Consider the following 24,472-nt stretch of genomic DNA (forward strand, 5'->3'; position numbering starts at 1 on the left):
AAAACTTTGCTAGTCATTGCAATTCTACACGGATTATTTTTTGCAGCTAATTTTTTTCATCTGAAATCACCTCTTCATATCGTTTTCCCTTCATTTTGTTTAAATAAGTGATTTTTACATATATTAATTTTTCTTGTGATTTTGTTGTCTTAGTGTGGACGTTGGTTTTTTCATTCTCTTGGTGCAACATTGTCTTGTTTTCTCGTCTCGTTGTGGTATCCGTTAAGCTCATATCGACATATTAGCTCTGACAAAGTGCATATATTTTGGCGTCTCCAACATTATAGACCCGAATACATTGGAGGCATTTTATCATAATTGGAAGCATTTTGTCATTGTATGTTATTATTAATCTCAATGTTGTAAGTTTGTTTGCATATTTATTTTTTGTAACAGTTTTGAATTTGTGTTGTTCGGTTTTTTTCTATTATTTTATTTTTAATAATGGGAAAAAGAAAAACAAACAAACTAATCAACTCGTTGCCTAAAGACCTCGGATGAGTCGGCTAATAGAGTGAGAACTAATTGTGGTGGAGGAGAAGTCCATGTAGTAAATGAGACGACATTCGTTTCCCCAAATTTAGCTAGTCAATCAACACATTCATTGTCTTCCCTCAAGGTATGGGTAAAGGAGACTATCCAAGGAAGAGATGATAGCTTCCTAATGAGAGAAACAATAGTACCATGAACATTGCTTTTCAGTTTCACTCCCTCGAATCTCCATGGCTGATACTTCGAAGAAGAGGAAGGCTAGTACTTCTGATTCCCACATTCATGATGACATTGCTTTCTCCATTCTTTCCAAATTACCTCTCAAATCACTCAAACATTTTACTTGTGCTAACAAATCATGGTCTCTTCTTTTCCAAAACCCTAATTTCATGAACCTATTCCGCACCAATTTCCTCATTTCCAAACACGATGACGACGCTGAAATGCATCTCCTCATATTGGAACGGTCAGGGTTTCCCATTCAGCAATCTCTTTTCATTCTTTCTGGTGAAAGGTTTGAGATTAGGGCTAATTTAGATTGGCCACTTCCATTTCAACAAGATGCCAATGCCAATGCCAATGCCGATGCCGATGCTCCTCCTTTTTCCATTCCTATTATCATTTTGGGCTCTGCCAGTGTTAATGGCACTCTATGTCTCTACCAAGGGTTAAGGACTGTGTTATGGAACCCTAATACCTCAGAATTCAAGATCATTCCTGCTAGCTATCAACCGATGGAAAACAAGTTTCCTCCTCATGGGTTTGGTTATGACTGTGTTACGAATGATGAAGGCAAGTTCTATGGACCTTTTTGGGAGATATATAGCCTCAAAAGTGCTCAAAAGTGATTCTTGGGGGAAACTTGATGGATTTGATGATATGCCTGTTTCTTCCGCAAGTACGTCTATGGTAAACTTGAATGGATTTTGCCACTGGTTTACCGAAAGACATGATGATGATATAGTGTCCTTCGACTTTAGCACAGAGACATTTGTTGCAACTACCTTACCTTCTTCAAATGTAAAATATAGATCGTACTCGTTTGCCTTGGTGGAGTTAAATGAATCTCTTTCTGTCATCGATAATTACGACAGGACGCCTGATTTTCATATCTGGGTTTTGGGTGAAGTGGGTGTCAAGGAATCATGGACCAAGCTCTTTGTTGTCGGGCCTTATAATGGTTCGATTGTCTGTCCTATCTCTGTAGGGAACAAGAACCGTATATTCTTCAGGGAAGAAGATTCTGAGCTAAGATGGCTTGATTTAAGTACCGAAAGGGTTGAAAGATTTGAAGTTCAAGGCGAGTCATTTTGTACGCACATGGTAATCTATAAGGAAAATCTTCTTCCTTTTCCAAGGAATGAATAATTTCAGCTAGTGATTCATGAACTTTGTTCTTAGATTTAGCATTTTATATCAAGATGAATGTTATGAAGTTATCTAGAAACTGTAGTTTTATATGTGTTGCAGCTGAACATGTGACTAATTCCAGGGTTCTATACTCCATAACACTATGTGACTTTGTTATTTGACATTTATTAGTATGGAGAAATGAGATATATAACCTACTTGTTCTTGGTGGCAATTAAAACCTAATTGATTGATATAAATTGCCTATTTACTCTACTCTGTTTATGTATTCCCGTGGTTATATTGACATGACATTGTGTATAAAAGCTTAAGGCCTTGTTTCTTCAATTAATAATTAGTTTTAAGCCATTCAGGCATGTTGCGCTTAGACTGTGCCACTTGATCAATGCATGTGAATTTGGTTGTTAGAAGTCAGTCATAGAATTGTTTTGTTGCTTCAGAATGATGATACTCCACATCATATGCTTTTCCTCAGCACCAAAGGTACGATATTGTTTTGTTGCTTCATGATTAGTTAGTTCTATCTTTTGTTGTAGACGGCCTTGATATTGTTAGTAGTGTTATTATTTTGGTGATACACATATTTGACTGCATTATTTCTACAAAATTGAAGCTTTATCTTAGTTAAAATATATCACAGAAGAAAGATATCACGTGCCAAATTGGGAGGATAGACTGGTTTGGTGTATTAGGTGTGGGTAGCAGAATTGAATTATTGCTTGTTTATGCACAATAAACTTGTTTTTTTTATTTATTATTTCTAGCCTAATCATAGTATACATTGTGTAAGTCATTTGCAAGAATAAATTGGAGTAAATGCCAGAGAATGTTAGATGGACTCAATTATAGGTTTCATTCCGGTCTGTGTGTTCCTTTGCAAACCGGCATTATACCTTTTCTATGTGGGGGTCTTCATATTGCATAGTTTAACTATTGAGCTTTATGATATAGGTGTTATGTGCATAAAATGGAAGTTTTATGAATGCCTGATTTTATATTCCCCACGTACATATAAGACTAGTCTAGTTAACAAGAATCTATTATTATAGATTTTGAGATTTGGAATGTCTAAAAGACTCCAATACTAAATTATAGTTTTGATTTAACGCTAACTGGTAGCATCGCATGTGAGGTATAATATATTGATCTACATTGCTTTGTTTACTCTGCTCTATTTCAGTACTCTCATGTTTATGATTATACATGCATGTTACATTGAGATTAAAATGAACAAAGTTTTATCAAAGGTTTTTGTATTTACAATCTGAAGTTTATTTTCTAGTCCAACTTCCAACATGTTTGGTCCTGTGTCTCGAAAGTCTTACAGTGGAAAGTTGGATTCTCAAATGCACAATTCTTCATTCCATATCTTGCCTAACATTTTGATATTCAGGTATTGTATGTTTATTTCCTACTTTAAGGAATCTTTAACTGGCTTGGCTGGGTTACTAAATAAGTTTTGCAAAATAATATACAAGAGTTTACTTGAATTTGTATGATTTTGGGACGTCCAAAAAGTTGTATGCTAGCTATGAGGTTTTAGGCAAAACCAAGACAAGCTGACTTTGAAATATTCGAGTTTCGTTTTGAGCATCTTTATTAAAGTCTCAGGTTTAATGAATTTCACAAGTCTTGCTCTTCATTCTTTCATTCTCTAGATAAACAAAGCGAATAATCGTCTTTAAATAGTTGAACATGCTACCCAATGCTTTATTTTGCCGCTGATGTACAATATTCTGGTTGTTAATACTGCCTAATAGGAAATATAAATGCAGAAATTGAAAATTTAGAAGGTAGGTATCAATGTACTATAGTTTAGAACATTAGGTAACTCTTTAGATATGCTGATTTTGTATTCTAGTAACATCTTCCCAAGTTTGGTTTGGTGAATCCCAATTTCTGATGTTAATGTTTCTTTGGATTTGTTCTTTTATCATGTTTTGAGGTTTGGTCTTTGTGAGCAAAACCTATTCCAAAGACACACTTAGAGATTGAATGTATGAATTGTGAGTATTTACTATCATGAGTTTATCCAATCCTACCATCAAACCATGACACTAAAACAACAAATGTAGGGGTTTGAATCAGAAGGTAACCCTGTTTGTAGTCAGAATCTTTCTCCAATAATAGTCGAGGTTCTATTTTTTTCTCTAACGAATGATTCATTTGACTAATATAAAAATAATTGCAAATTTACTGTTTTATGTGGTGAGTTGGAGAAACCTGCATACTCAGCTTAATGTTCATGAATTTTAGGGTTTAGAGCGACATGGTTGAATACGAAAAATTCCTCACTGACATATCATTGGTTCATTGATAAGGAAAAGTTAAGACTAGCTATGTGTATTGACAAGGAGTTTTCCACAAAATGACACAGAATAACTGAGCACCTATTTCCTCCTTGCAGTTCAATAAAATTGTTAACCGGCTGTTCCATATTTTTTTTTTAATTTAATAAGTCTAGGTTTGACCAAAATTGTTATCCGGTCAATAAAATCTTCTTGGTTTTGGTTGTGGATCGTGATATCAAATCTAATTTTCTTAAATAGTTTCAAACCAAGCTAATTCAATGATGAACACTCAAAAAAAAAAAATAATCAATGATAAACATATAGTTCATGTCGGATCATTTAGTCCTGGGTCAACTAACAACAATTAAGTAAATATTCTACGAAAATCAGTAAAGTATGCGTAGTTTAAATCATATTATTATTATTATTATTATTATTATTATTATTATTATTATTATTATTATTATTTATTTTTAATAAAAAGTTTAGATGAGTTGGGTTCCAAAGATTCATCAGAGTTAAGACAGACTTCAAAGTTCAAAAACGTATTATATCAAAGAAAAAGGACATTTACATATCATTTATCAAAGAGATCTTTACACCGGTAACGAAAGTTGAATCCACGTCCTTATGGATGGATGAGTATTATTCTATGAAACCAAACTACACTTATTTTAAAATTAATTAAAAAAAGTTTATATTTGATCTACCTAACCACTTAAAAACTTTATTTGCCGGAAATACTAGACATTATTTGCCGGATCTACCAAAACAAAGTACAAGTTGATCATATTATATAAATAGACATATTGAGCTCCTCATGATACTCACTTGTATTGAACAAGTTCAATAGTTCATAGTTGTCTCAATTCTTTACAACACATATTTCTCTCTGTTTCTGTTCCACTATATAAAAAAAATGGACTTGTTACAAAGTTCCACACCTACCTACCTAGTAATAATTTTCACTTTCTCTATACTTGTGCTTCTCAAATTTCTTATTCCAACAAACAAAATCAACCAAAAAAACCACTCTAAGCTTCCACCAGGTCCTTCACCACTTCCCATAATAGGAAACCTTCTAAAACTAGGCAGCAAACCACATCATTCTTTAGCAAATCTTTCCAACATACATGGTCCAATAATAACACTAAAATTAGGCCAAGTAACAACCATTGTAATATCCTCAGCAGACATAGCAAAAGAAGTCCTACAAACACATGACAACATACTATCAAACCGGACTGTCCCGGACGCACTCTCCGTTCTCAACCATGATCAATATAGTTTGTCATTTATGCGTGTTTCCCCGCGTTGGCGTGACCTTAGAAAAATTTGCAATAACCAGTTGTTTTCGAACAAAACTCTCGATTCGAGCCAGGAACTAAGGCGGAGGAAATTACAAGACCTCTTAGACGACATCAAAAAGTGTAGCGAAATTGAGGAAGCTGTGGATATTGGAAGAGTTGCTTTCATGACGACGATTAATTTGTTGTCAAATACTTTTTTCTCGGTAGATTTTGTGCATTCCGCCGAGGAAGCTGGAGAGTATAAGGAGATTGTTGCGAGTATATTGAAGGAAGTTGGAGCACCAAATTTGTCAGATTTTTTTCCTATGTTGAAGATTTTTGATTTGCAAGGTATCAGAAGGCGTTCTGTTATTTCTGTTAAGAAGGTTTTGAGTATTTTTAGGAGTTTTGTTGGGGAAAGGTTGGAGATGAGGGCAGGTACTGGTTCTATTGGTAATGATGATGTGCTTGATGTTTTACTTAACATTTCTTTGGATGATGGGAAGATTGAGATGGATAAAGATGAGATTGAACATTTGTTGCTGGTATGTTTTCTCTGATTCCTGGTTGAATATTTGGTATCTAAATCTATTTTGTTAATATATTGGATTTAATTTATATACACCATGTATCAATCATGACCATTGGATCACTAAAAATAGTTAACTTTAATCATAACTATTTTTAAAATCACAAGAGTGGTTGTGATTTGTCGACAATATAACTTTTTTTCACTGGCACGGTATGAAAATGAATCCATAATATATTTAGTGGTGGACCACTTTCATCATAGACTAGTACTTAAAATTGGCTAAAACATCAACGATATGTGTATTTCTTTTGAAGCAGATGTTCACTTATATTTATTTCTGATACCGAGAAAGTCACCCGATAAGTACCGGTTTGACAGAAAACAAATACGAGCTGAGTTTTGATGAACACATATTTAGTTTTGCTTGGTTTTGTCAAATTAACATCTAGGTCATTGTCTCAGTTCATCAAGGACACCCATAAAGTTTTATTTTTTGAGAGCCAACGTGTGTCCTAATCGTTAGAGTTTCAAACGACTTTAAGTATTGATCTAAGGGAGGCCACCTTTCAACATGTCCATAGTTGAACTTGCATATATTTAAATATTAATAATCAGGTAGAGTGTTACAATTTCAAATACCAAATTAGATATTAATTCAAAATTCTATAATCTAAACTTTGTACTAAATAATTTTGGTATGTATACCAGAACATATTTGTTGCTACCAGAACATATTTGTTGCAGGAACAGACACAACACCATACACACTAGAATGGGCAATGGCAGAGTTAATGCACAATCCAGAAATCATGTCAAAAGTACAAAAAGAACTTGAACAAGTTGTTGGCAAAGGTATTCCAATACAAGAAACAAACATAGCTAAGTTACCATACATGCAAGCAGTTATGAAAGAAACTTTTCGTTTACATCCATCAGTTCCCTTATTACTTCCTCGTAAAACAGAAACAGATGTTGAAATTGGTGACTACATTATTCCAAAAGATGCACAAGTTTTGATCAATGCTTGGGTTATTGGTAGAGACCCAAATAAATGGGATAATGCTAATGTTTTTGTACCAGAGAGGTTTTTGGACAGTGAAATTGATGTTAAAGGACATCATTTTGAGCTTATTCCATTTGGGTCTGGAAGAAGAATTTGTCCTGGTTTGCCTTTGGCTATTAGAATATTGCCTATGATGTTGGGATCTCTAGTTAATTGCTTTGATTGGAAACTTGAAGATGGATTGAATATGGATGGTTTGAATAAAGAAGATGAATATGGGATTACTTTGGAAAAATCTCAACCTGTGAGAATTGTTCCAATCAAATTGACTAAACAATAATCTACCATATATGCACGATTCTCTCCCACAATGTAGAGGCACAACAACAAAAAAATCGCGTAGAAAAGTGCTACCTCATGGGTGGTATATTGAGTTAGTTAAAAAATATTTTACTGCAGCGCGACACTGTGAGACAGGATCTGAGTGCTATACACACATGCTATACACATGTGTGTTAGTTCTAATAAAATAAACAATTATGGTCAAATGTATGTATTATTTGGTGTTTTGTTTTCTTTGTTGACTTTGTTGTAATACCCCTTGTTGTGACCTTTTTGTCTTAGTGTTAGTAAGTTTCCTAGGTGATGTTAAGAGAACAACCAATATTCAATTTACAACGGGATGTAGCTACAAAGAATGTATAATTTTGGTAGCTTCAATATAGTGAATGGATCAGTTCATCTTTGTTGAGTTGAAAGCTTGATTTTGGAGTTTAATTTATTTTACCTTATGCTTTAGTTTTTATTTTTAAGCTTTGTTAACAACTTCAGTAGTACAATTTAGAATACAATGGAGTATATGAAAACTATAAAAGAATATGGATGGATGTCTTTGCTAGCAAGTGGACAACCGGTATTGACTTGTAGCATTGCAAATTTGACGATAAAATTTTGTTTGTATTGAATGATAGCTCTACAATTTGTAATCACTCGATCTAGATACACATCTGTCCTAAGCTTATATCTTGAACAACTATGAGGGTATCTATCAATGTCAAAGACAATAGAGGAGTGTTATTTGAACAACCAATTTGGTGACAACTTAGATAAAACGACATACATTCCCCACGCTTCTCAGTCTTATTTTATAGTGATGATAATTAAATAATAGAAATAAATTACACTTTACTCAATCCTCCCCATCAAACCTTAACATTTGCCCATTATTCCTGCGTTCAATAAAACCACACTTCATTGTAGATTGTCTTGGAGGCTACCGTTTTTTCAGAACTTTGGGGTGCAAGTAGGCAATCCTTTGCTGCATTGATAAAGCGATTTATAGTAACATATGCATAGAGAGTAGTGGTTATGATAGTTTAGAGGACTCACAACCTCCTTCTTAATTTCCCTTTAGAACATTTTATTTTCATTCATTTTGTTTAAACAAATGAGACAAAATTACATTTTTAGTCCCTTAACTTAATTTCAGGTAACAGTTTGGTTCTTTATTTTATTTTATTTTTTAATTTCAATTTTGTCGTTTTGGTCCATTTTCATATGGATTTTCAAGCTTCAAATCTAAGGAAAATAAAACCATGAATTTTGTCCTTTTAGTTTTGCCATCCAAAAAGGCTTAGCGGCACAACTTGTTGCATGCTTGCCTTCTGTTCATGTGTAAGTAATCCTTTATATATATATATATATATATATATATATATATATATATATATATATATATATATATAATGATTTATTAATTGATTATTGAAAAAACCATGAATTTGAAGCTTGAAAATTCATATGTAAATGGACCAAAAAGACAAAAGAGAAATGAAAAAATGTTAAAGGACCAAACTGTTACCTAAAATTAAGTTAAGGGACTAAAATTATAATTTTGCAAATAAATAATTTTCAGATATATTTTTTTTAACAAGCAAAAATAATATATATTAACACTGACAAGCAATCTCTTCAGCATAAGGTGTACCAAAGAGACCACAAAGAATTTACAAAATCAGCACCTGAATACAGATACAAATCAGATGATGCCCAAACATACAAGCGGGCTCGACCACCACATATGAGTCCCAAAAACAAAACAAACTTTCTTAACTTGAAGCCACCATAAAGAATACGACTTAACTTTTTCTAATAATGGAAACATAGTATTTTCTTTCTAGTTAAATACCCTGTTGTTACGCTCATTCCACACAATCCAAGCACACAGTAACCAAATCAACTGAAGAAAGGACCGCTGCGATTTCAGACCATCTGTGTAATACATGAACTGCTGAAAATGATACGTAATCACCTGAGAATCCACACCATCAAATCTGATCCACGACCGCACTAGCTGCCACAGAGATTTGAAATAGATATTTAATTTTTTCTTTTGTGATTTTGTCGTCTTATTGCAACGTTAACTTATATGTTGTCTTGATGCAACATTGTCTTGTTTTCTCTTCTCGTTGTGATGTCCATTCATCTCATATCGATAGATTGGTTTCACTTCGGTGCATATATTTTGGCGTCTTCAACGTTATCAGCATGATTAATATTTCTTACACATTAATTTCATCATACTTGTAGATTTTGCCATAATTGTAAGCATTTTTTTTGGGTATGCTACTAGCCTGAATGTTGTGAATTTCTTAGCACATTCATTATATTCGGTTGTAGTGATTTGGAAATGGTTTTGTTGGATGATTTTTTTTTACTCAAAACACGTAGATTTTCTTACAAAAAAAATATAAGGAAGATGATTGTGTTAGTGATTCGGTTGTAGTGATTAAGGAAGATGGTTATGTTAGTGAATCGGTTGTAGTGATTAAGGAAGATGATTGTGTAATTCAAACATCTTACAGAGAAGAGGAGAATAAAGTTTACTTTTCAAGGGAGTGTATATTTTAACATAAGAGGGGAGGAGAGTGTAATTCAATATTCTCTTAGGGGAGGAGAGCGTAATTTACTCGTTATTTAATTGTAAAAAGTTAGTCTTTCATTTTTTTTCATACCACTAAGGTTTTTAATGTTCCTTGATTGTAACTTTTAAACGTTAAATAACTTACATTTTTAAGATTTAAAATTTAAATTGTTACAAATAAATAACTTATAGAATCTAAGTCATACGAAAAAAATCTTAAAGAATTAACTTTTAACAATTAAATCATTTAAAGAATGTAAGTGGTACGGAAAAAAATTTAAAACCAACATATTACTAACTTTTTTGAAGGAATTAAATACTAACTTAATTTTTTTTTTTTTAAGGTTACTACCTTAAAAAACTTAAAAAACTTTGTTAGCTTAAAAAAATAACATAAGAAAATGTGTTGAAAATGGGTCAATGTGTGATGGTACGCGCCAACAAGGAGAAGAGTAAATATCTCCCCTCACTTTGCTTTGCACTGACAGTGTGTTCATTCACTCACTTCACACTTCAGCGATAGCGATTTTCTGCTTAGGTTTCTTCTTCAGTTCTGCTTCGTGATTTTCTGATTCACTCACTCCAATCTCCATGGCTTCTACTTCAAAGAAGAAGGTTAGTAGTTCTTCTGATTCTCACATTCACGATGACATTGCTTTCTCCATTCTCTCCAAATTACCTCTCAAATCTCTCAAACGTTTTACTTGTGCCAACAAATCATGGTCACTTCTTTTCCAAAACCCTAATTTCATGAACCTATTCCGCACCAATTTCCTCAATTCTAAACACGACGACGACACTGAAATGCGTCTCCTCATATTAGAACGGTCAGGGTTTCCCATTCAGCAATCTCTTTCCATTCTTTCTGGTGAAAGTTTTGAGATTAGGGCTAATTTAGATTGGCCACTTCCATTTCAACAAGATGCCAATGCCAATGCCGATGCCGATGCTCCTCCTTTTTCCATTCCTATTTTCATTTTGGGCTCTGCCAGTGTTAATGGCACTCTTTGTCTCTACCAAGGGTTAACGACTGTGTTATGGAACCCTAGTACCTCAGAATTCAAGATCATTCCACCAAGCTATCAACCAATGGAAAACATGTTTCGTCCTCATGGGTTTGGTTATGACTGTGTTACAAATGATTTTAAGGTGATTCGGAAGCTTACATATCCCATGGAATTTGAAGGCAAGTTGTATGGACCTTTTTGGGAAATATATAGCCTGAGGAGTGATTCTTGGAGGAAACTCGACGGGGTTGATGATATACCTGATTATTTCCCAGGTATAACGTCTATGGTGAACTTGAATGGATTTTGCCACTGGTTTACCGATAGACATGATAATGATATAGTGTCCTTTGACTTTAGCAGCGAGACATTTGTTGCAACTACCTTACCTTCTTCAGATGTAACATATAGATCATACAATTTTAACTTGGTGGAGTTAAGTGAGTCTCTTTCTGTCATCTATAATTACGACAGGACGCCTGATTTTCATATCTGGGTTTTGGGTGAAGTGGGTGTCAAGGAATCATGGACCAAGATGTTTGTTGTCGGGCCTTATAATTGTTCGATTGTCTCTCCTATCACAGTAGGGAACAAGAACCGTATATTCTTCAGGGAAGAAGATTCTGAGCTAAGATGGCTTGATTTAAGTACCCAAAGAGTTCAGGAAATTGAAGTTAATGGAGCGTTATTTCACATGGCAATTTTCAAGGAAAATCTGCTTCCTTTTCCTAGGAATGAATAATTTATTGTTTTTGTAGTTTAACTATTATGAAGTTATTTAGAAACTGTAGTTTTGTATGTGTGGTATCTGCACATGTGACTAGTTCCAGAGTTCTATACTCTGTTTGACATTTATTTGTATGGAGAAATGAGATATATAATGTCACGACCCAAAAACAATCATCGTGACCGGCGCACGAACTAGATCATTCTAGTCCGGCAAGCCTATTAAACAAATTTGACAACTATAATAAATAAATAAAAATTCCAATTTGAATTTCATTTCAAATAAATGTTCACTGGAATTCGACAGAGTTTCCTCTGTATTTTTAACATTTCCAAGATGTAAATCCTGTTTTAAAAAAAACTTGTTCTATCAGCCAGAATATCCAAATAACATCTTTATTTTCATACTAATTGTACAATTTAAAATAAAACATCTTATCAGATAAATACTTCTGATTCAAAATTACTATCATATACTTCATATATATATAGTTTGACATTAGTCTACAATCATTTTCTATGTCATCAAGATGCGTCAATATTAACGTTAATCAATTCCATAATCTAAACTACTGGCAATATCCATATAATAGAATGGAACCTCATGAATTCCATTAACAATAGCAAGGACAAAGTGAGTCCTTTCTCCCCCTAGCATCAGAGAAAGCAATGCTCCGCTCGGCACCAACTTCTAAAATTCATTTCAGCAACAATAACAAAATCATATAACAAATCAAATATAATCATAATCACCACAATCAAATCAATCACAATCATATATCCAATATGTCGTATTCTGATATAACCTATACTTTGACATACTTATCTGAGTATGTATCTGAACCTTTTCCGATAATATCTAATTTCGGCTAACTAAGCCCTAGTTCCATAACTAACACTCCTCATTTCCAACTATTGATAAAATACCCATGAAACATTGCTCCGTAGCTAATTCATTCTAAACATAACTTTTATGTTAATATGTGTATGCTATGTTAGTATTCATGTTGGAGGGTCCTTAGAATTTTCTTTGGTTCCACAATTCTATTTTTTTTGTTCTCTTTCAAATATTATTCCAATAATTTTAGACTTAAAATTTCATATCATTAATTATACATTTCATTCGTTACTATGAGCCGTACCTCATAGGCTACATTATCTCTTCGTTGTAGCAAACGGAATTTTCATATTCGTTACTATGACCCGTACGTCATAGGCTACATTATCTCTTCGTTGTAGCAAACGGAATTTTCATATTCGTTACTATGACCCGTACGTCATAGGCTACATTATCTCTTCGTTGTAGCAAACGGAATATACCACATTATCTCTTCGTTGTGGCGAACGGTAATATACCACATTATCTCTTCGTTGTGGCGAACGGAATATACCACATTATCTCTTCGTTGTGGCGAACGGAATTTCATAAAATATCTATGAGCTTGTTACTCATAGGCTGCATTATCTCTTCGTTGCAGCTAACGGATTTTTTTTTCTCAATATTCTCATTTCTTTCTTTCTTTCTTTCTTTCTTTTTCTATGAGCATGTTACTCATTTCAATTTTTCTCATCATTTCCTTTTTCTGTGATTTTCTATAATTCACTATGAGCATATTACTCATTGGTTGCATTTCAAATTTTCTTTCAAATCATTTCTATAATTTTATACATCAATTGTCTTAATAGAATTTCCCTCCAACATTTATATTATACTAGCATAAACATACTTATTAACATAAAAGAGGTTTTAGGATACACTAATAAGGATACCTAATTCAGAAATAGTCATTCCACTATCTCATATTTATTATGTTTCAAATGTACCATTCATATGGCATAATAGTCATGCTATAATTATCCCAACTTATTCTATTAATTCATAAACATTCCATCAATCACTATCTTAATCCAATTCCGAACAAGTTCTTAAATTATCTATACACATATCGTATAACTTTATATGTTCTTTTTATTACTAATCATCCATATACTTCTTTAAATCCACGAACTATCAATGTCAAATACACTAGTAACAATATCATTACTAATAAACTCTAACAAATCATCTAATCTACACACTAATACTCATATAGGACATTTCACAAACATCTCATGCATATTATGAATCATAATTCTTTAATAATGATGATGGTTCTTACTACCTTCAAAGTGACACGTATGAGATGCGTATAAAATAAATTACTCAATCTAAGAGAAATACCATATCTGATCAACTAAAATAATAAGACATATGCTTGGACTTATGGTTACCAAATTATAAAACTAAAGGGGAACTCACCTTAACATTTTCTAAAGTCTCCTCGCTGCTTGAGTCCTAATTAAGCTTCCGGTGTGCTCCGTAAGCACTTTTATCCGAAACATCTTAACTATAGCTTATGGCTTCTGCGTGTTCCGAATTCATTACAAACTTCAATCCGCACAGCCAAACACTTATGAACAACTTTTAGATCATTTATTCAGCAACTTAAACTTCAAAATCGCTTATTTTGCACTTTCCACGCCAAAACCCGTATAGCTTTTTCTGCAGATTTTCAGCACTTAAGTCCAACTTCTAATGCGTTTTCTGAATTCATTTCTATTCCGAATCATACAAATCTTATATCCGAATTGAAGGGAATTAAGCGTACCATCTAAATATCCAATAATCACTTCATTCTGATTTACACAGTAAAAGATATGACTCGAAAACAGAAGCTGTCCGAACAGCAATTGCAACAGCTTCTAATCCTACCCGAAAACAGCTTATGGCTTTTTGGCTTCTAGATTTTCATTCCAAACAGCACCCCAACAAATTTCTGGTGGTCCTAATAGCCCAAAATACATAATCATTCCAACTCAAAAGCTACAACTTAACTTCTTAAAACAGCTTAATTTTCTTACCTTGTAAAACTCCAATTTTACACATACAAGCTTCTAACTTTCTATCATTCTTCATATCATGTTTCTAAATGCCATTACCACACATAACCATCTTCAAATTACACATAAAACATACACCAAAGCTTGAATTAAATAAATTTCCATGAAAAGGGAATTATACACATGGTGTGTGTATGGTGCGGTTCATAAGGGAAAGAGAGAAGGAATGAATTTTGTCACTTACCTTGTAATTATACCACTCTTGAGTCCCCTAGAAACAAGGTTATATGTGATTTCCCAAGAAATTTGAAAGAGAAATGAAGAATTGGAAAGTTGAAGGAGTGGGCGGTTGTGCAAAGATGGAGAGGAATGAAGGAACACGTGGGAGGGAGGAAAAAGAAAGAAGGGGAAAATGTTTTTTGTGGTAGAAAGGTTGTGGAAGAATGTAGAAAATTGTGGATTTTTTCCACTTAAATAATCTTGAGTGGCAAAATTACAATTCTATCCCTTGCTTAAAAAAAATCTTGAGGGATATTACATTCTACCCCCCTTATAGAAATTTCGTCCTCGAAATTTAGGGATTTACTTGCTAATAAGTACCAATAATTCCTCTATACTTTTGACTTTAGGCTCTAACGTACATTTGTTACTAACTGGTTCTTTCTGACTGACTAATTTAAACTGCACAGGTACCAGCCACCACGCTTCCGCGGCGTCACTCTGGTTTATTTCTTCACACCTTACATCATACTCCTTATACTGCGTCTTCTGTTAAGGTTTCATTCATTCCTAAATTTCTTACTTTTCTTGTATCCACATACGATGTAACGTTTAATAATATTAAAGTACTCTGTCTTACCCATAACAATTTATATCCCTTCTTGAAAAAATTTCATCTTCATAAATCACCAGACACTGGTGGCGTTGAATACTTCCTTAACGAAATTCATTGTAAGCTTCCAGACTTTTCTTCTTCTCGTACTTCATTCCTCCAAGGTCATATTCAGCTCTCAGACATTTGTTCTAACTGTCATATACTAGTCTGAGTTGATCAGGCTCAGCCAGACATGACATTTGAAATAAATATCTGGAACCCAATAGTCACACTACATCTTATTGAATTCCATTGACCCAAGGCACGATCTGAATCGACCAGCTCTGATACCAACTTTGTCACGACCCAAAAACAATCATCGTGACCGGCGCACGAACTAGATCATTCTAGTCCGGCAAGCCTATTAAACAAATTTGACAACTATAATAAATAAATAAAAATTCCAATTTGAATTTCATTTCAAATAAATGTTCACTGGAATTCGACAGAGTTTCCTCTGTATTTTTAACATTTCCAAGATGTAAATCCTGTTTTAAAAAAAACTTGTTCTATCAGCCAGAATATCCAAATAACATCTTTATTTTCATACTAATTGTACAATTTAAAATAAAACATCTTATCAGATAAATACTTCTGATTCAAAATTACTATCATATACTTCATATATATATAGTTTGACATTAGTCTACAATCATTTTCTATGTCATCAAGATGCGTCAATATTAACGTTAATCAATTCCATAATCTAAACTACTGGCAATATCCATATAATAGAATGGAACCTCATGAATTCCATTAACAATAGCAAGGACAAAGTGAGTCCTTTCTCCCCCTAGCATCAGAGAAAGCAATGCTCCGCTCGGCACCAACTTCTAAAATTCATTTCAGCAACAATAACAAAATCATATAACAAATCAAATATAATCATAATCACCACAATCAAATCAATCACAATCATATATCCAATATGTCGTATTCTGATATAACCTATACTTTGACATACTTATCTGAGTATGTATCTGAACCTTTTCCGATAATATCTAATTTCGGCTAACTAAGCCCTAGTTCCATAACTAACACTCCTCATTTCCAACTATTGATAAAACACCCATGAAACATTGCTCCGTAGCTAATTCATTCTAAACATAACTTTTATGTTAATATGTGTATGCTATGTTAGTATTCATGTTGGAGGGTCCTTAGAATTTTCTTTGGTTCCACAATTCTATTTTTTTTGTTCTCTTTCAAATATTATTCCAATAATTTTAGACTTAAAATTTCATATCATTAATTATACATTTCATTCGTTACTATGAGCCGTACCTCATAGGCTACATTATCTCTTCGTTGTAGCAAACGGAATTTTCATATTCGTTACTATGACCCGTACGTCATAGGCTACATTATCTCTTCGTTGTAGCAAACGGAATTTTCATATTCGTTACTATGACCCGTACGTCATAGGCTACATTATCTCTTCGTTGTAGCAAACGGAATTTTCATATTCGTTACTATGACCCGTACGTCATAGGCTACATTATCTCTTCGTTGTAGCAAACGGAATATACCACATTATCTCTTCGTTGTGGCGAACGGTAATATACCACATTATCTCTTCGTTGTGGCGAACGGAATATACCACATTATCTCTTCGTTGTGGCGAACGGAATTTCATAAAATATCTATGAGCTTGTTACTCATAGGCTGCATTATCTCTTCGTTGCAGCTAACGGATTTTTTTTTCTCAATATTCTCATTTCTTTCTTTCTTTCTTTCTTTCTTTTTCTATGAGCATGTTACTCATTTCAATTTTTCTCATCATTTCCTTTTTCTGTGATTTTCTATAATTCACTATGAGCATATTACTCATTGGTTGCATTTCAAATTTTCTTTCAAATCATTTCTATAATTTTATACATCAATTGTCTTAATAGAATTTCCCTCCAACATTTATATTATACTAGCATAAACATACTTATTAACATAAAAGAGGTTTTAGGATACACTAATAAGGATACCTAATTCAGAAATAGTCATTCCACTATCTCATATTTATTATGTTTCAAATGTACCATTCATATGGCATAATAGTCATGCTATAATTATCCCAACTTATTCTATTAATTCATAAACATTCCATCAATCACTATCTTAATCCAATTCCGAACAAGTTCTTAAATTATCTATACACATATCGTATAACTTTATATGTTCTTTTTATTACTAATCATCCATATACTTCTTTAAATCCACGAACTATCAATGTCAAATACACTAGTAACAATATCATTACTAATAAACTCTAACAAATCATCTAATCTACACACTAATACTCATATAGGACATTTCACAAACATCTCATGCATATTATGAATCATAATTCTTTAATAATGATGATGGTTCTTACTACCTTCAAAGTGACACGTATGAGATGCGTATAAAATAAATTACTCAATCTAAGAGAAATACCATATCTGATCAACTAAAATAATAAGACATATGCTTGGACTTATGGTTACCAAATTATAAAACTAAAGGGGAACTCACCTTAACATTTTCTAAAGTCTCCTCGCTGCTTGAGTCCTAATTAAGCTTCCGGTGTGCTCCGTAAGCACTTTTATCCGAAACATCTTAACTATAGCTTATGGCTTCTGCGTGTTCCGAATTCATTACAAACTTCAATCCGCACAGCCAAACACTTATGAACAACTTTTAGATCATTTATTCAGCAACTTAAACTTCAAAATCGCTTATTTTGCACTTTCCACGCCAAAACCCGTATAGCTTTTTCTGCAGATTTTCAGCACTTAAGTCCAACTTCTAATGCGTTTTCTGAATTCATTTCTATTCCGAATCATACAAATCTTATATCCGAATTGAAGGGAATTAAGCGTACCATCTAAATATCCAATAATCACTTCATTCTGATTTACACAGTAAAAGATATGACTCGAAAACAGAAGCTGTCCGAACAGCAATTGCAACAGCTTCTAATCCTACCCGAAAACAGCTTATGGCTTTTTGGCTTCTAGATTTTCATTCCAAACAGCACCCCAACAAATTTCTGGTGGTCCTAATAGCCCAAAATACATAATCATTCCAACTCAAAAGCTACAACTTAACTTCTTAAAACAGCTTAATTTTCTTACCTTGTAAAACTCCAATTTTACACATACAAGCTTCTAACTTTCTATCATTCTTCATATCATGTTTCTAAATGCCATTACCACACATAACCATCTTCAAATTACACATAAAACATACACCAAAGCTTGAATTAAATAAATTTCCATGAAAAGGGAATTATACACATGGTGTGTGTATGGTGCGGTTCATAAGGGAAAGAGAGAAGGAATGAATTTTGTCACTTACCTTGTAATTATACCACTCTTGAGTCCCCTAGAAACAAGGTTATATGTGATTTCCCAAGAAATTTGAAAGAGAAATGAAGAATTGGAAAGTTGAAGGAGTGGGCGGTTGTGCAAAGATGGAGAGGAATGAAGGAACACGTGGGAGGGAGGAAAAAGAAAGAAGGGGAAAATGTTTTTTGTGGTAGAAAGGTTGTGGAAGAATGTAGAAAATTGTGGATTTTTTCCACTTAAATAATCTTGAGTGGCAAAATTACAATTCTATCCCTTGCTTAAAAAAAATCTTGAGGGATATTACATATAACCTACTTGTTCTTGGTGGCAATTAAAACCTAATTGATTGATATAAATGCCCTATTTACTCTACTCTGTTTATGTAATGTGGAAAAGCTTAAGGCCTTGTTGCTTCGAGTGTACCACATGATCAGTGCATGCGAATTTGGTTGTTAGAAGTCAGTTATAGAATTGTTTTGTTGCTTCAGAATGATGATTCTCCACATCATATGCCTTTCCTCAGCACCAAAGGTCTGGTATTGTTTTGTTGCTTCATGCTTAGTTAGTTCTATCTTTTGTTGTAAACGGCCTTGATATTGTTAGTAGTGTTATTATTTTGGTGATACACATATTTGACTGCATTATTTCTACAAAATTGAAGCTTTATCTTAGTTAAAACATATCACAGAAGAAAGATATCACATGCCAAATTGGGAGGATAGACTGGTTTGGTGTATTAGGTGTGCGTAGCAGAGTTGGATTATTGCTTGTTTATGTACAATAGACTTGTTTTTTTATTTATTATTTCTAGCCTAATCATAGTATACCTTGTGTAAGTCATTTGGAAGAATAAGTTGGAGTAAATGCCAGGGATTTGATGTTAGATGAACTCAATTATAGGTTTCATTCCAATCTGTGTGTTCCTTTGCAAACCGGCATTATACCTTTTCTTTGTGGGGGTTTTCGTATTGCATAGTTTAACTATTGAGCTTTATGATATAGGTGTTATGTGCATAAAAGCGAAGTTTTATGAATGCCTGATTTTATATTCCCCGGCATACATAGTTCAGCTTCTCTGTTTTAGACAATAGGTTTTATGAATGACTGATTTTATATTCCCCAGCATACATAGTTCAGCTTCTCTGTTTTAGACAAAAGGTTTTATGATATAGTGTTATAAATAATGTGATTGTGCATGGATTTTTTGTAAGGGATTATATACGGGTACATGTTGAAAGAGTGAATGTATCAGATAAGCTGTACATTTACCCTTGGACTTTTCTGTAACTTATAGTTACTCTTATTTTGGGATGTATCACTACTGCCTGCAGTGAACCATACTGCTTGCCGTATTGTTTAATTCCTCACTTGGATTGATTAATATACTAAAACAACTTAAGTTTAAGATTTGAGGGCTATCCATCTTAATTTTCTCAAGAGTGCCATCTTATACACATAAGATCTGGTCTAGTTAACAAGAATCCTTTATTGTAGATTTTGAGACATGGAATGTCTAAAAGACTCCAATGCTAAATTATAGTTTTGATTTAACACTAACTAGTAGCATGTGAGGTATAATATATTGATCTAGATTGCTTTGTTTACTCTGCTCTATTTCAGTACTTTCATGTTGAAGTGTATGGTTATACATGCATGTTACGTTGAGATTAAAATGAACAAAGTTTTATCAAAGGTTTTTGTATTTACAATCTTAAGTTAATTTTCTAGACCAACTTCCAACATGTCTGGTCCCGTGTCTCGAAAGTGTTATTGTGGAAAGTTGGATTCCCAAACGCACAGTTCTTCATTCCATATCTTGCCTAACATTTTGATATTCATGTATTGTATGTTTATTTCCTACTTTAAGGAATCTTCAACTGGCTTTGCTGGGTTACTAAATATGTTTTGCATAATAATATACAAGAGTTTACTTGAATTTGTATGATTTTGGACGTGCAAAAAGTTGTATGCTAGCAATGAGGTTTTAGGCAAAATCAAGACAAGCTGACTTTGAAATATTCGAGTTTCGTTTTGAGCATCTTTGTTAAAGTATCAGGTTTAATGAATTCCACAGGTCTTGCTCTTCATTCTTTCACTCTCTAGAGAAACAAAGTGAATAATCGTCTTTAAACAGTTGAAAATACTACCCAGTGCTTTATTTTGCCTCTGATGCACAATCTTCTGGTTGATAATACTGCTTAATAGGAAATATAAATGCAGAAATTGAAAATTTAGAAGTTAGGTATGAATGTACTATAGTTTGGAACAGTGCAAGTTAGGTAACTCTTTAGATATGCTGATTTTGTATACTAATAACATCTTCCCAAGTTGGGTTTGGTGAATCCAATTTCTGATATTAATGTTTCTTTGGCTTTGTTCTTTTATCATGTTTTGAGGTTTGGTCTTTGTGAGCAAAACCTATTCCAAATACACATACTTAGAGATTGAATGTATGAATAGTCAGAATAATTATGATCATGAGTTTATCCAATCCTACTGTTAAACCATGAGACGAAAACAACAAATGTAGGGTTTGAATCAGAAAGTAACCCTGTAATCAGAATCCTTCTCCAATAGACGAGGTTCTATTTTTTTTTCTTTCTCTAATGAGCGATTCATTTGACTAATATAAAACTAATTACAAATTTACTGTTTTTTGTGGTGAGTTGGAGAAACCAGCATACTCAAGCCTAATGTTCATGAATATCAGGGCTTAGAGCAACATGGTTGAATACAAAAAATTCCTTACTGCCATTGGTTCATTGATGAGGAAAAGTTAACCTATGTGTATAGACAAAAGTTAGTAAATTGGTACATCTGTCTTCATGATTTTTATGCCTTTTTTAGTTATTTATTATTTCAATGCTTTTAAATAGTGTGTTCTATTATTGCATTTGTTGAAGATTGTAAATCTAAGACAATCCAAGTTTGGGTGGAAGTCCTCTCTGATAATATGGAATTGAAACTTTTAGTAGATAATACATGCATATTCAGGTTATGCCTCAACTAGCATTTATAAAGTAATGAATGTCAATTGCATCTGCTTTTGCACTTTCGTTTAACGTGACTTGAACAATTTCAAGGAATTTTAGTTGTCCGTTTGCTATGGGTTTCTCCATCATTTGGGATTAGATGAACCATTTGAAATTTCTTGTAGAATATATATATATATATATATATATATATATATATATATATATATATATATATATATAATCGTGTTTTAGAGCGCTTTATCTGTGAGCCGCTCCTCTGTTTGTGTTAGAAATCACAGGAACATAGAGATTTTGATGAATCTCATGTAAAATAAGCATGAGATCTTGAAAGAAATAGAAACTCATTAGAGTTCTTTCGTATTTATATTTGATAAATATGGTAAACGAGTACATGAGAATTGAGATACTCTATAGGTTGAGCTTTTGTATTTGAATTTTTTTGATTGGATTAGAGTACCCCTTTAGACTAATTTTTAAGAAGAAAATTTAGATAACTGGAAGCACATTTCATACAAAGTTAGCTATGGAAAACCACTAATGTCATTAAAGATTTACAATTGAGTTTATTTATAAACTACTAACTGAGAAATTTTGAACTTAAAATCCATGTCATGTAAGCTGAAGATTTAACCATGTATGTCAATGATCACTGTTGGTCCTTAATGCTAACTTTCTACAGTATTTTGGTTTTAAAAAGAAAAAATGTGAACGGTAACAAACTAAAGTTGTCAAAATTGAAAAAACTTATCTAACTACGATCATTTGGGCAAAATATGAATAACCATGCATTTGGGTAAAACAAAGAACAATTACTTTCTTGGGCAAATTAAGAAGTTATACCTTATATGATTCTGGCTAAGCAAGGAAAAGGGAATACCCAACCTAGTTGCATCAAAAAACCAAAATATACAATAAAGAATAATCTCTATAACAAGAAAACTCATTTAACCATAATATCTAGATTTTCATATAAATACACAAACAATGAAACATATAACTCAACAAGTGTCGTAATCAAAGCATTTGTATAACTACAATTTGGTGAGGCACAAATAATAATATTTACTCTAAAGTTATTATGGCTTTCAACTCACAACGTACATTTAGAGCACCAACTTTCCGGTCGCAACTTTCAGTTCGTCGTGTGTACGAGACTTTGCAGCCTCTATCAGAGATGAAAGAAACTCCTGAAGCTTACCTTCTTCATGTTTATCTTCCTGGTATATGCCTTTAACTTGTTTACATGGTCGTTAATTCCGTAAGTACAATTCATATGATACGCACGCTAGAATATTTAATATTGCAGCGTGAGTTTGAATCGACAATTCCTCGCATCAACTGTGTCATTGTTGTATTATTTTCGAATTTATTTATTTTTTACTTAAAGTCAAAATTTGTGTGTATGGCCTGCTATATAATCAAACCAAAACTATATTTCTGTTTTGATTTTGTAGGTTTTACAAAGGATCAAATGAAGATTGAGTTGCTGGACATGTCACGAAAGTTGAGGGTTACAGGCGAACGACCGATTCCAGTTAACAAATGGAGAAAATTTGACCAAACATATCCTGTTCCTGAAAATAGTGTGGCAGAGAAACTTGAAGCCAAATTTGAACAAGGAACTCTCATTCTTAAAATGCAAAAGAAGCCAACTTCACAATCATCACAAGTAGCTCCTCAACAAGAAGTAGAAAAAAGTCCTTCAAATAATAAAGATTTAGATGAAGCAAAGGTTGAAAAAGCTCAAGAGACCAATATTCCACCACCACAAAAATTGGAAGAATCAACTAAAGACATGAAAAGTGATTCACCTCAAACTTCTCAAAGCATTGAAAAAAAGACACAAAATGATGATGACACACCATCTCAAATTCCTAAAGAAACAATTAGCAATGACAATAACCCTCAAAAGGGTCAACAAGAATTTGAGCCAAAACCAACATCCATAGACACAACCAAAAAGCAAATAGATGAAAAGCCTCAAAAGGGTCAAGAAGAATTTGAAACAAGACCAACATCAATAGATGAAAAGCCGCAAAATGGTCAAGTATTGGAGACAAAACCAACATCCATAGAGAGAACCAAAACACAAATAGATGAAAAGCCTCAAAATGGTAAAGAGGATTTGGAGTCAAAACCAACATCCACAGAGAGAACCAAAACACAAACAAATGAAAAGGCTCAAAAGGGTGAAGAGGAAGTAGAGCCAAAAACAATAGAGAAATTGGTTACCAAAGAAAATTTAGAGGAAAAGATAGTAGGAATGAGTGCTGAAGATGCTGAGAAAGAAAGGAACTCAAAGAAGGAGGAAGTTGAAGAGAAAAATGAGAAGCCTTATGAGTCAAGCAAGAATCAAAACTTAGAACAAAATGAAATTGAAAAAGCAGAAAATTTTGCTCCAAATGTTCCAGAGAAGGAAAAGGAAGCTTGCTGCAGAATTCCTCCCAATCAAGAAGGGAAGAATGGAATCAGAAAATTTGCTGCTACTTCTTCTCGGTTTGTGACAAGAATTGCTGAAGGGAAATTGAGTGGTGAAGAGAGACATTTAGCTGAAAATGTAGGTGTTGCAGTTCTAGTGATTGCTGCATTTGGAGCCTATGTGTCATATTGGTTTTCCTCTTAAGGGAGAACTATAATGAACTAGTTCTACTCATTCCTTTCTCACACTTGCACATCAATAAATGCAAACCTTTACATTGCAAATGCAAAGTTGTAATGATCTTACAAGTTACTTGATTATATATAAATTGTTATCTATTATCTCT

The 24,472-nt window shown here is 33.2% G+C and overlaps 3 protein-coding genes, 1 long non-coding RNA gene and 1 pseudogene across 8 annotated transcripts; 4 read left to right on the forward strand and 1 right to left on the reverse strand.

The window, feature by feature from the left end:
* The first annotated feature begins 691 nt into the window (after positions 1 to 691).
* On the forward strand, positions 692 to 2,118 carry LOC146898736 (F-box/kelch-repeat protein At3g06240-like; annotated as a pseudogene).
* A 2,837-nt stretch (positions 2,119 to 4,955) lies between these two features.
* LOC146898737 (geraniol 8-hydroxylase-like) lies at positions 4,956 to 7,729 on the forward strand. Its single transcript, XM_085739061.1, has 2 exons — positions 4,956 to 5,988; positions 6,704 to 7,729. The coding sequence occupies exons 1-2, from the start codon at positions 5,074 to 5,076 to the stop codon at positions 7,316 to 7,318; spliced, it is 1,530 nt and encodes a 509-aa protein (XP_085595187.1). The 5' UTR covers positions 4,956 to 5,073; the 3' UTR covers positions 7,319 to 7,729.
* Positions 7,730 to 10,361: 2,632 nt separating this feature from the next.
* LOC146898738 (F-box/kelch-repeat protein At3g06240-like) lies at positions 10,362 to 20,798 on the forward strand. Its single transcript, XM_085732602.1, has 2 exons — positions 10,362 to 11,783; positions 19,016 to 20,798. Exon 1 carries the CDS (start codon positions 10,493 to 10,495, stop codon positions 11,648 to 11,650), a length of 1,158 nt encoding a protein of 385 aa, XP_085588728.1. The 5' UTR covers positions 10,362 to 10,492; the 3' UTR covers positions 11,651 to 11,783; positions 19,016 to 20,798.
* Positions 11,809 to 18,979, reverse strand: LOC146898739 (uncharacterized). Of its 5 annotated transcripts, none has more exons than XR_015021471.1 (4): positions 17,897 to 18,979; positions 14,759 to 15,876; positions 13,934 to 14,626; positions 12,070 to 12,325 (listed from the first exon to the last, which is right to left on the reverse strand). It is a non-coding gene; the product is annotated as an uncharacterized LOC146898739 (long non-coding RNA). The 5 variants fall into 5 exon arrangements; XR_015021470.1 differs by having other exon boundaries at positions 13,934 to 16,221; positions 17,897 to 18,589; positions 18,722 to 18,978; XR_015021469.1 differs by lacking the exon at positions 12,070 to 12,325 and adding an exon at positions 11,809 to 11,853 and having other exon boundaries at positions 13,934 to 15,876; positions 17,897 to 18,977.
* Positions 20,799 to 22,707: 1,909 nt separating the features above from the next.
* On the forward strand, positions 22,708 to 24,472 carry LOC146898740 (uncharacterized). The gene is made up of 2 exons (XM_085739062.1): positions 22,708 to 22,927; positions 23,162 to 24,472. Exons 1-2 carry the CDS (start codon positions 22,786 to 22,788, stop codon positions 24,328 to 24,330), a joined length of 1,311 nt encoding a protein of 436 aa, XP_085595188.1. The 5' UTR covers positions 22,708 to 22,785; the 3' UTR covers positions 24,331 to 24,472.

Source organism: Medicago sativa, chromosome 8, assembly GCF_051527215.1.
Source record: "Medicago sativa cultivar Bolivia chromosome 8, Bolivia_mono, whole genome shotgun sequence".
Taxonomy (NCBI): domain Eukaryota; kingdom Viridiplantae; phylum Streptophyta; class Magnoliopsida; order Fabales; family Fabaceae; genus Medicago; species Medicago sativa.